At 34.4% G+C, this 13,326-nt stretch overlaps 1 protein-coding gene across 1 annotated transcript; it reads left to right on the top strand.

Annotated features, from left to right (window-relative positions):
* Positions 1-7,132: 7,132 nt before the first annotated feature.
* Positions 7,133-11,502, top strand: SPINK9 (serine peptidase inhibitor Kazal type 9). The gene is made up of 4 exons (XM_017531116.2): positions 7,133-7,230; positions 7,973-8,004; positions 10,144-10,271; positions 11,317-11,502. The coding sequence occupies exons 1-4, from the start codon at positions 7,176-7,178 to the stop codon at positions 11,360-11,362; spliced, it is 261 nt and encodes an 86-aa protein (XP_017386605.1). The 5' UTR covers positions 7,133-7,175; the 3' UTR covers positions 11,363-11,502.
* Positions 11,503-13,326: the final 1,824 nt, after the last annotated feature.

Genomic DNA, 13,326 nt, shown 5'->3' with positions numbered 1-13,326 from the left:
ATAGAATATGCACAAAATATACATCTTTACTTTAATAATTCCTCATTGTCAGGAATGGAAGAGAGCCAGTCAAAGGCCTCATTTTATGGATAGAGACACTGAGCTCCAAAAGCTGAAAATGCTTCATTGCTTATGTGGAAGACCAAGACAAGAACCCAGGTCTGCTTATTCCCAATCAATCAATCCAGGAACCAAGTACTGTTTCCAGAGTTTTATCCACTTTATCTTAGGACCCCTGGAAATCAAATTCCTTCTACTATGATATGACCTAGTACACATATCTATAAAGCACTTTATAGTTTACAAAATACTTTCATAGCCCAGTTGAAGGACTGTAAGTGGCAGATGGGTCTACTGGCTCAGGATCTAAATAAGTTTGCTCTGCAAACTTACGTAAGAAAGCTAAGGAAACATCCAGCTTCATAGAAACCTGGGCAGGCTTAGTTCTGCACTCTATATGACATCCAAAGCAGACACTAGACTGTTGATGCTAAGGAAACATCCAGCTTCATTAGAAATCTGGACAGGCTTAGTTCTGCAATCTATATAACATCCAAAGCAGACATTAGGCTGTTGATAATGCTGACCCTTTTCTTCCAGAATTTATCAAAACTCATGACCTTAAAAATATCCCCAATCTTTCTGAAATGAAAGCCTAGATTTGTTATATAATGAATCCATTTCCAGAATCCTTTTAATATTTATAAATGACATTTTAAAATAGTTATTGCTTTTCAAATTTTAAAACCCACCTATAAGCAAAATATAGAAGATACAATTATGGAATACAGAACAGAACATGCATATTTTCAATGTATTAAATATAAAAGTAAAAATAGAGGTGAAAAATCGCTAGACAAAAATGCTGATTGAGGGAAGTGTATGGAGACAGATGAGGTACTTATTGGACCATGAGATACTGTCTAAAGATGATGATATAGAAATAGTGACTAAAATACATACTTTCGGTTATAAAGTTAACAAGCAGACTTTTTTAAAGTCATGATATACCTATCAAAAATTGGGAAGAATGAAAAGAAAATGTAAATTAATACTTTTGTTCTCCATAGATGGGAGTCAATAAATAATTCTAGCTCATAAGGCAATAGATGTATATTATTAAAAATTATGATGGCAACAATCTAAAAACAGAATTGGTTCAAATTAGTTCCTACACTGAAGTGTGATGTTGATGATAAGACTGATTTTTCTTCATAGACTACTTAATGTCAATGAATTTATAAGTATTTCTTACAATGATATACATACTAACTTTCTTTTCTTCTTTATTCTTAGGAAAAGTACATCTTTTTCGCATGAGAAGCTGCTAACTTGTCATAAATATAAATGTGGAGTAATTTTGTTTTAAAAATTTTACCTTTTGAAGTTTAGGTATTGGAGAAGAGATGGTTTCATTCAGATTTGTTTCTCTGTGCGATCATCAGCAATTGCATTTTTATGGTCTTTATCATCCTTCTCATCATTGTTTTCATTATAAAACCCTACCAAGCAGCTCAGGAGAACACAATAAACCTAGAAGACTTGTGGGCTTAACCCAATCTGAACATTTATGAGGTATGTGGCCCTGGGAAGGTAATTTCATATGTATCTAAAGTATTTATTTCCTTACTTATAAAGAGAATAATCACCCCAATTAGACATGTATATTGTGATGGTTAGATAATGCATGCAAACATGCTTTGGAAACTATAATATCCTATAAAAATTTAAAGGAACAATTGTGATCTGAATGCCCATCCTTCTCCAATATTTACTAAGGCCTAAAATATATATCACCTTCTTTGCAACATGCTTGGCATATTGAAGACATATAACCAGTAATTTTTCACGTTTTTTCCCCTTGCTTGAAAATAACATTTCTATTCATTAGAAATTGATATTAGAAAGTGAAAAGGAGAATGTATAATTTGGAACATACAAAGGTTAAACACATTTGTTTATATAGTTTGTCCAATTAAAACATGGCCTATTGAACTAAATAGCATGTGTTTGCAATATAAAATGATATATTTACATAATCACAAGGAATCTCCTCATAAAATTTTTATCGATTATGTAAGAAAAAGAAAATAACTATAAAGTTATTATAGTAGAAAAATCTTTCAGACACTGCCCATACTCAAGTGAACAAAGTTGACACATTTAATGATAGGCAAATCAACATCATATATACTGTCTGAAAAGATACAATACGCAGAACACGGAATAATGTTTGGATTTCCCTGACAAAAATGCATAACCTAAATATAATCATTATGACATATCAGACAAGCTCAAATTCAGAAACATTCTACAAAATCACTGGTCCATAACTTTCAAATCCAAGAAAGGGCTGTTTCAATGTTATGCCTTGAAGAAGGCTGAAGAACATGACAATGCATGATCCTAAATGGATCTTATTATTATTATTGAGAAATAATTCACAAAGCATGAAATTCATGGCTTTTCTGCACCCTTGAAGAGAGAGAGAGATTCAAAATTCATGTTTTTCAAGTGTATATTTCAGTAGTTTCTGGTCTGTTAACAAAATTGGGCAATCTTCACCACTATCTAATTCCAGGACATTTCACCACACCAAATAGAAACTATGCCATTATCAGTCACTCCTACCCACCTGCCCCTTAACCATCTTCCCAACCCCTAGTAACCACTAATCTAATTTCTGTCTGTGGATTTGCTGTTTTTGACACTATATATAAACAGAATTATACAATATGTGCCTTTGTGTTCGGCTTCTTTTACTTAACATAAAGTTTTCAAGATTAATCCATGTGGCATGTATCAGTACTTCATTCCTTTATATAGCTGAAAAATATTACATTCCATTGCATGGATATGACATTCAATCATTCATAAATTGACGGATAGTTAGGTTGTTTCCAATTTGGGGTTTTATAATTAGCTGCTATGTACATTCATGTACAAGTTTTGTATGGACATGTTTTCAATAATCTTAAATAAATACCTAAGAGTGGAATTGCTAGTAATGCTATGTTTAACTTTTTGAGGAGATGCCACACTATTTTTCAAAGCAGCTTCACCATTTTACATTTTCATTTACATTTATACCAGCAGTGTATAATGGTTCCAATTTCTCTACCTATTCACCAGTACCTCATCTGTTATTTTTAATCCTAACCATCCTAATTGATTGGAAGTGGTAACTGATTTTGATTTTAATTTTCATGTCTCTAATAACTAATGGTGTTAAGGGTGTTTTCATTGCTTTTCGACCTTTTGTATTTCTTTGAAGAAATGTGTATTCAAATCCTTTGCTCATTTTTAATCAGACTGCCTTTTTATTGTTGAGCTGTAGATTTTTATATATATTCTAGATACCAGTGTCTCATCAGACACATGATTTGCAAATATTTTCTCTCATTCTCTCATTCTGTGAGTTGTCCTTTGAGGTACAAAATCTTTCAATTTTCATGATGTCCAATTTACCTATTATATCTTTTGTTCTTGTTCATTAAGTGTCATATTTAAGAAATCATTGCCTACTCAGAGGTTACTAAGATTTATATTTTGGGTGTTTTTCTAAAAGTTCTTTCATTTTAGATTTTACATTTAAGTCTCTGATCCATTCTCAGTTAGTTTTATTTTTGTTTTTTTTTTGTTTTGTTTTTTTTTAAACAGAGTCTCACTCTGTCACCAGGCTGGAGTACAGTGGTGCCATCTCAGCTCACTGCAACCTCCACCTCCAGCGTTCAAGTGATTCACCTGCCTCAGCTCCCCAAGTAGCTGGGACTATAGGCATGAGCCACCGTGCCCGGCCCATTCTCAGTTACTCTTTATATGTGATATCTCACGTTATTTTGCATGTGGATATCCCGTTCTTCCAGCCTGAATTTTTGAAATTATTCTCCAAAGAGTTGTCTTACCACCCTTTTCAAAAATCAATTCACCATATATCCAAAATATACAATGAACTCAAACAATTAAATAACAAAAAAATCCTATTAAAAATGGGCAAAGGACCTGAATAAACATTCCTTGAAAGAAGACATACAAATGGTCAAGAGATACATGAAAAAATGTCCAACATCTCTAATTATTAGAGAAATGTGAATTAAAACCACAATAATATATCATTTTGCACCTGTTAGATTGGCTGGCATCAAAAAGATGAAAGATAACAAGTGTGGTGGGAACGTGAAGAAAAGGGAATACGTACACTGTTGATGGGGTTGTGAATTAGCCCGTCATTTGGAAGACGACATAAGTTTCCTTGAAAACCAAAATTTAAATTGCCATATTATCCAGCAATCCCACTTCTGGGTATATATCCAAAGAAATTGGAATTACACAGCAATTTTTACTGAAGTGGCAGTGCAGTAGCACAGCTACTGCTCCTTGCTGAGTGGAACAGGGCTAGCCCATAGGCAGTGTGCCCAGAGTAGCTGCTCAGAGGCAGTTCTGGATTCATATTTATACCCACTTTTAATTATATGCAAATTTGGGGCCAGCTTATGCAGCAATTTCTAAGATGAGGGTGGTAACTACTGGGTTGTCAGGTCATTGCCAGGGAAAGAGGTGGTAATGTCTGGGTGTTGCCATGGCAATGGTAAACTGACATGGCCTACTGTGGGGCGTATCTTATGGAGAAGTGCTTCTGCTCCGGACCTGTTTTAGCTAGTTCCGAATCAGTATCCAAGCTCTGCCTCGGGAGTCTAGTCCCACCCTTCCCTGACTACTACTTACTCTTATGACCTTGAAAAACTTATTTCTCTGTACCTTATTTCATACATTTTAAAATTACTGATAGTAGTAATACTTGTCTCATTAACTTGTTTTAAAATTTAAATGAGCTAGTATTCTTACACCAGTTACCATAGTACCCAAGGCATAATACATGCTCAGTAAGTATGCTTATTGTTATTGCTATTATCATTAAAGAAAGTGTTTTGCTGTAAAAAAAAAAAAAAAAAAGAAAGAAAAGAAAAAAGGGTTGAAAATATGGAGGAAGGTCATGAAGGCTAACCTCACATTCAGTAAACGAATCGCCTTTGCAGGGTTCCTTTGCAGGTATTCACCTGCCCTCCAAATGGGACACTTAAAATGATGAGTTGATCCATTACCTCCAGTCATTACTCAAGTTCTCTGACCATAACAAACTCCCTTTTTCTATCATGCCAATATCTATTATTTCTAGTAAAGCCACAAAGATACATCATTTGCTTATTCTAAGATAATCCCAAGGCACTTTCTGAGCCTTCTTTCCCCTCCAGATTACTGTTACCATCATTATCTTCATCATTGTGATCATTGCCATCAAGTAATATTAATATTAATAACATTGAGATCTTACTATGAGCTAGATCCTGGATAAGTGCTTTACATAGACAATAAAATTTAATATTTGCAGTAAGCTTATGATGATGGTGTCATTATTAGCTTTATTCTCAAAACTTATTGAACAAAAGCTTTCCTGACACTTGTTTAAACAGTAAGGAAGATATTTTAAGACTAATACAATAGGATTATTATAAAAGGAAAGAGAAATTTGGCTCACCTCTGGATACAACAGGGACAAGAAGGGGTCCCTTCTCTTAGTTTGCTATCCACTGACCCCCCTCATTATTATTCTTTATAGCCAAGAATAATTATTATTCTTTACAGCCAAGAATAATAATGAGGGGGGTCAGTGAATAGAAAACTAAGAGAAGACATTAAGGGTAGGGGGATTCTTGATAAATGGACTTAATAAGATTCTTGCTAAGAAATTATGTATCAGAGGTGGAGGACAAGGAATTTTATCAGATATTGAGAGTGATCAGATTTCAAGAGTGGGAGGATGATTATGATTTAGCAGGATTCTTTACTAAAACTAAATTTAGTAAGTTATTTACTAAATTGGAAGTTAGGGAGGACAAAGACAAGATGGGGGCCAATGCCAAGACACAGTCAAGAAAGCAGTTCAGAGGACCTTAAATAAAGTTTGGTCAAGAAGTGAGTCTTTCAGCCAGGCATGGAGGCTCACGACTGTAATCTCAGCATTTTGAGAGGCCATGGCAGGCAGATCAATTGAGGTCAGGAGTTCAAGATCAGCTTGGCCAACGTGGTGATACCTGGTCTGTACTAAAAATGCAAAAATTAGCCAGGCATAGTGGCATGCTCCTGTAATCCCAGCTACTCTGGAGGCTGAGTCAGGAGAATCTCTTGAACGTAAGAGGCAGAGGTTGCAGTGAGCTGAGATCACGCCACTGCACTACAGCCTAGGCAATAGAGCAAGACTCTGTCTCCAAAACAATAAAATAAATAAATAAGAAGTCTCTCTCAAACTACATGAGGGCAGTCACAGTTTTTCATGGATTGTGGCATATTCAAGATATAATACTGTCTCTAAAACAGAGTAAATCCTCATTAATATTTATGAGATGATCAAATGAAGATTTTAAAAAGTAAGGCTTATAGTGGATAAATAGCTTGCACAAAGTAACATAGAGAATGGTGTAGCTGGCAATTAATCCAGGCCTGCAAGATACCGAAAGTTTCAGCTCTCAGAGATAGTATGATGATCGTGTCTCCAGATTATCCCAGAACAAGTTCCAGCTATCTATTTACTTTTGAAAGGATATAAATATGCATTTCAGCCTCTCAGCCTTAGATACTAATGCTTCCTTTAGTAGTATAAACAGTGTCCTCCAATTCTACCTAAAAAAACTGCAAGAGCTTCTTCCAGAGTTTTCTCATAGTCACTCTATCTGAAAATTAGCACATTCCAAAATCGTTGATTTTGTAGCCTCAAGGAATTCAAATGACGCATGGTTTAATAAAGGGACAATTAAACTTACTAAACCATGGCCAAATGATTGATGGTTTTGTCTATTGCAAGCTATTGTATGAAATGAAAGATGCTACTGATTATGTATGTAATTGTAATTCAAAGCAAAGTAACCGTCTCATTCTTGATCCATCAGCCTGGGTTTGGGGACTAGCTATTAAAATTGCATGTGCAATTACCTGTCTTTCACAAGAAAAGAATTTCATGGCTTGCAGACGTTTCTGACCTCTTTTTTGGTTGTGCTACTTAGAAATAGCTATTTCACAATTGAGGCAGGAACTCTTGAAAATATATAAGGCAGGATCCAAGTGAGCTGGACAGGTCCCTTCTTTTCCCTGCATCTGACTGCCTCGGCCGCTTCAGCACTATGAGAGCAACAGCCATTGTCTTACTATTGGCTCTGACACTTGCAACCATGTTCAGTGAGTATCTCTCATAATACTGCCCCTGCCCTTGTACTAATAGCTCATGTAGTCTTCTGCCTATGTAATTCTGGGATACATGTAATTCATCATATAAATAATAAGGGGTATCTTTTGAAATATATCTTTTGCCTAAATCAACAAATCACTAAATTACAATCACCTCAGGGGTAGAGTGGATGCTAACAGTCAGCTAAAGTCAAATGCTTATTCATGATAATACTTTGCACAATTTCTTAGGGAGATGATCATCCAGACTCTGCTTTGACTTGATATCATCATTTACGGGGAACTCATTTCTTCATAAAAAATTCAATCAATTGTTTGGTAGTATGAGCTATTCTTCTATTATTGAGTTAAAATTAGCCTCCAGAATTTTCAAACACTGATCCAACATCTATCATCTATACCTGTACACAATAGCAGACATCCTTAAATATGACTCACTTATTTCTTCTGTCTCTACTGAGCTCTGACTATGAAGTAGAAAAGATTAAGACAAACTTTTCATTCATCACGGCATCTTTTCCATCTCTTTGGCTACATTCCACTCCCACTCCAAAGAAGAAAAAAAATGTTTTTAAAGATCTGTGTGAAGAGCTTCAACTTTTGATACAATGCTGATACACAGTTTTGAAGAGAGACAGATTTTTATGAAGGTTGGAAGCTAAAGCATAAGTCAAAGATTATTTTTCTGATAAGATTAGGTTCTTCCAGAGTTTAACATTGTCTTTTCTTCCAGGTATAGAATGTGCCAAACAGACGAAACAGACGGTCAGTACATCCATCTTGATAAAAAGTCCTACTTTTATGTAATTTTAGAGTCAATATCAGAAAGGAAATATTTGATACTACACAGTAATTAAATTTCTGTATGTTTGAATATTCACATTTGTATATCAAAACTGGTTTTATCCATCTTGATAAAAAGTCCTACTTTTTTGTAATTTTAGAGTTAATATCAGAAAGGAAATATTTGATACTACACAGTAATTAAATTTCTGTATGTTTGAATATTCACATTTGTATATCAAAACTGGTTTTATTTCAAAAATTGTAGGCATATCTTTCTAAAATGGAGAGAGTAGAACATGGTGGGAAGACACTAGCATCAGAGTTAGAAAGGCCTGGTGTTTAATTCCACCTTTTTGATCATGTGGCCATGGGCAACACACTTATAACATTATTCCAAGACTTGAAGCCATAATATTTGAAAAGAGCTTAGCATGGTGCCTGGTACATAGTGAATCTCAATAAGGACAAGTCATGATTCTTGTAATTTTTAAATAGGTCACAAATATCTTTTTTTTCTAACTTAGAAAATGAAGACTTTAATTTAGCCTTCCACTCATGACTCAGGTTAGAATAATAAGTATTGTTGAGAAAATCTAGGTGTGGTAGTAAAAATCTTTAGCCAGTACTCAATTTGAATTCCACTCTAAGTCTGTTGCTTATTAACTGTTAATCCTGGGGCGTGGGAAATTTTTATGTTTGAGTCTTTTGTTTCACCTATTAAAGAAAATAATAGGGTTAAGGATATAAATGTTGGAGTCAGATGAGCCTGAGTTCAAGCCATCTTTCATGATTTAGTAACTGTGAGAGAATGTAAAGGATAACTGAAAGTTATGAGCTTGGTAGTTTCCCATCATATTGTGAGTATCACGTAAAGTCTGGCTCCCTGGGATCTGAGCAGGCAAGAAGAGGAAGTGAAATCACACTGGGATATACTTACCATGGGGCACTGCTATTTTTATTCTGCTACACTAGTGTCTCAGGTCCTCCTGCCATTATGTCATGCATACCAATCTTTGCATCAGCGGCACTCACCTTCACCTTAGTCTGAAAACTTAGGAGTTGTATGGAAGCTGATGGATTAATTAAGTAATTAATAGAGCATATCTGGAGGGAAAAAAGGATTCAACTTTGAGTATATTCCAAGCTATGCAAGTAGAGATATTCAACAATTAGTAAAATATCATGCCTAGACCTCTCAGACAAAATGAGCTAGAGATTGAGTCTTTTGAATAGAGCTTGAGTTTATGTAGACCTGAAAGAGAAACCAAAAGATAAAAAATGCTGCCTATTATTTATTCAGTATTTTCCATGCAATGTAGTGCTGGGCATTGTACACATATTTTCTTTTAACATATTTTTTTCTTACAACTTACAATGTAGTTATTATCTTTATTTTATAGGTAAGGACACTAAAGGTTAGAGAGGCTAAATAATTTGTCCAGGGTCACATAGTCAGGATTTGTATTCAAATGTGTTTGACTTTACTGTATATGCTCTTCTATATGCTCATAGATTTTTTTAAAAATACGAAAAACTTTTCTTGGGAATTGCCTACCTACTTCCATAGGCTTTCCTCTAGGAATTTAGAACACTGGTTCCCGACTACAATGTTAAGATACATTTGTCTACGTGCTGGTAAAGTATATAACAAAGTAAATTGTTACCAATAATTAGTAGTAAAAGTTTGTCAATAATCATTAAAATGGTAATAGTTATACCTATATTTCATACTTGCATTCATATTGAGCTTTTTCAGTGAAAGAGAAAAATAATAAGATAATTCCGATAGAAAATATATCACACTTCTGAGTGCTCCCATTAGAATGGTTGCATCTGATAATATGCCGTGTATTTTAAGAACTGATGCATTAACCAGTATAATGAGAAAAAAAACTATTTTAAATTAAGCTATGATTTGGGAACCAGCTATGGTAAAGATGTTTATCAGTCATGATTTTATAACTGACATAAAATGTCTCAAAGGGGTTAGATGAGAACCAACAATTATAATAAAACACAAATGTATTGAGAGCCCTCTGAGCTTGCTTGGAAAATCCTAAATCCTGATAGTAAAGATTTGGTTGAAAGATTTAATGGTGTTTAATATTTTTTTTTCAGGTTGACTGCAGTCATTATAAAAAGTTACCACCAGGACAAGAGAGATTTTGTTATCAGATGTATGAGCCAATTTGTGGATCTGATGGCAAAACTTATAATAATGATTGCTTCTTCTGTTCTCAAGTTAAGTAAGTATTAAAATGTTTTCTTTTTCATATTTAAAGTAAAATTATATATTAAGACAAATTAGAAGGTGTGACATATGGCCAAAGGAATATGTGAATTGTATCATGGTCTCTTAACAAACAGAACCTTCCAGTTGGTAGAATTTGGGAGTCCCTGATATCATTACATCCCTATATATTCTGGAAGTAAGAGTGAATCAGAGAATTCTAAAATCTCCAAGTTGAAAGGAAATATATGGTCATCTAGTTCAATCTCCACTTGATAATCTATTGCTTAAACTTCCTCTACAGAAAAGTTACCAAGTAGTCTCACAGTCCATCTGAATTATTTCCACAGACAAGGAATGTCGTCCCTCCTACGCATCCTATCCACATGTGGTAGAATGAGCCATGTTTTTGTTCAGCTTTAGCAAGTAGGTTTGGATATGTTAGAACCCCCTAATGTCTCGTACAAAAGGGGATAATACCTCAAAAATCTGAAGAACTTCTATTTCAGAGTATTATATCTCAACAGAATATATGGTGGTGCTGTAGTAAAAATTACATTTTAAAAAATCAAATAGTCAAAAGTAGTTTAAAGATTATAAACTAATCATCTCCAAGACATATTAATATTAGCTCAAAAATTATGAAATAATGAATGATACGGTGGAATGTATAAAAACATATGTGTTGTTTTAAATATTTTCAAAATTATAGATGAAATGAAAACAAGCATCTAACATACATGGCATATTGTTCCAGTTCTTTTTTTAATAAAAAAAAATAACAATTTTTATGAAAAGAGACTTCTAAGTGTGTCTTTCCTTTAAGTTAAAAAAAATAAAAATTTTTCAGGGATAAAAATTGATTGTGATGTATTTGAGCATCATCCTTATGTAATCAGCACCAGTTTCAAAAATATTTCTAAATTGCAGTCACTCCTTTTAAAAACATCAATAAGCGGGGAAACTTGAATACATTTTTAGGATTCATTAGTGAAGTCTGGATGCTAATGAAGTGCCTATGGGCTCAGCATTTCTCATTTGTTGCTATATTCTCTCCACAGGAAAACTGACGGCAAACTTAAATTTGTACATTTTGGAAAATGTTAAATCTATCTTGTGAGTCCAAAATATCTTTTAATGCATCTATTCACAAGAGACACATTTCTGTTCTTATATTATCTATGTCACATTGCCTACTCATCACCATATGTAGATTTCTTTGTAGAATAAAGCAGATATAAGGGAAATAAATGTGCACCTGACTCTTTTTCAGGAGGAACTGAGTTGAATATTCTAGATTTGTTTTTTACTTTTGGGTGCTGTCTAATAGACCATTTTAGGGAGGAAAAAAAGGCCAATTAAGACTAGTAATAGGAACTAGAAAATTAAAGGCCCTGAAACTAATGCATACTTCTTACACAGGCTAGGAAAACAACCTAGGTACATTACTTAGTTCTTGAATATTCCTGAAATATGAACAAAAAAAGAGGGACCCTTCAGGCATAAGAATCAGAAAACACTGTTTTGCTAGATGTCTGTTGGGTTTAAGATACTGAGAGTTGCTCTGGATTGGGACTCAGCACTCCAATTGTTTCCTACCAGAGAATATATTTGTAAGATGTGGCAAGTAAAAAAGATGGTTGGTAAAGTAGTGCAACTTCTCACTGATTAGTTGACATCTCTGATATTTTTCTTTCTCTAATCTGTGATCTCAGGTCTGAAACTTGAAATTTACCTTATCCCACTATTATATCATAAGTTTTTTAAAGGCCAGAGAATATGCCTTGTAAATCTTTGCTAACCGTTTTTGTATATACTCAATCACAAATATCTATTAAAGCCTACTTTGTCAGTGTCAGTGTTCTGCCTTGGGGAATATGATGTTAAGCAGAGTAGACATGGTTTTGCCCCCTTGGAGCTTATATTCTGAGAAGGAATTTCCTTCTTTGTACAGCATGCAAAATGCTTTGTACAGCATCTTGCATAAAACTGATATACAAATATGCTTAGTAAATTGAATTCAAATTAAGCAACATTTTCATTAGATTATAACAGTTATGCATGCATTTAATATATGAAAACCTACCTATATGTTATCCATAAAGAGGGAGAAAGAGAAAATATAGTCAAGCCCTTTTTGAACTATGTTCTGGTCTTGCAAAGTCATCAGAGATTTAGGGAGCAAGACTGTCTATCAGAATGACCTATGTTAACCTCCAAAGAATTCAGGTGGAAATTCAGGTAGAATAGTATTTGTTGTTGTTTCTTTTTTTTCTTTACTTTTTTTTTTTTTTACTTTCAGAATGATGCAAGACCATCACGAACATTACTTAAAAACACTCTCCTTGAATTTGTTGATTGGAATTTAAGGAAGAAAAAAAAAGCACTCTTCAAAGAAAGTCTTTAAAAAATTAAAAATACTAACGTAGAATTTATTCATTCATCTTTTCACCAAATATTTATTAAATATTCACTCTTTGCCAGATGCTACTAGAAATAAATCAAAGAGCAAACAAATATAAACATTAGTCTTTTCTTCATGGAGCTTTAAGTCTAGAGAGAAAGAATTATATTAACAGTACATCAATCTTAAATATACATATTTGAAAAAACTAGACTTAGACTGGGTAATCGGGAAAGACTTCCCTGAGAAGGTAACTTGTAAGCAGAAACCTAAAGGATGGGTAGAAGGCAGCAAAAGAAAATGGTGGACAGGAGCAGTGAGTTGGAGTTGGAGGAGGCTGGCCATGGGGTTGAGAAATGAGAAGCAGCCAGGCATGGTGGTTCATGCTGGTAATCCCAGCACTTTAGGAGGCCAAGGCAGGAGGATTGCTGGAGCCTAGAAGATGAAGACTAGCCTAGGCAGCATGGTGAAAGGCTATCTTTACAAAAAATAGAAAAATGGTAGTTGGTGTGGTAGTATGTGCCTGTAGTTTCAGCTACTTGGGTGGCTGAGGGAGAAGGATCAATAGAGCCTGGGAAGTTCACCTGACCTGTGAGGTTGAGGCTGGCTGTCAAGGCTTCAATGAGCCAAGACTGCAGCCCTGCACTCCAGCCTGGGTGACAATGTG

This window comes from Cebus imitator, unplaced genomic scaffold (assembly GCF_001604975.1).
Source record: "Cebus imitator isolate Cc_AM_T3 unplaced genomic scaffold, Cebus_imitator-1.0 Scaffold71, whole genome shotgun sequence".
Lineage (NCBI taxonomy): Eukaryota > Metazoa > Chordata > Mammalia > Primates > Cebidae > Cebus > Cebus imitator.
The sequence above is the reverse complement of the archived record's forward strand: the minus strand, read 5'-3'. Positions and strand labels throughout refer to the sequence as shown.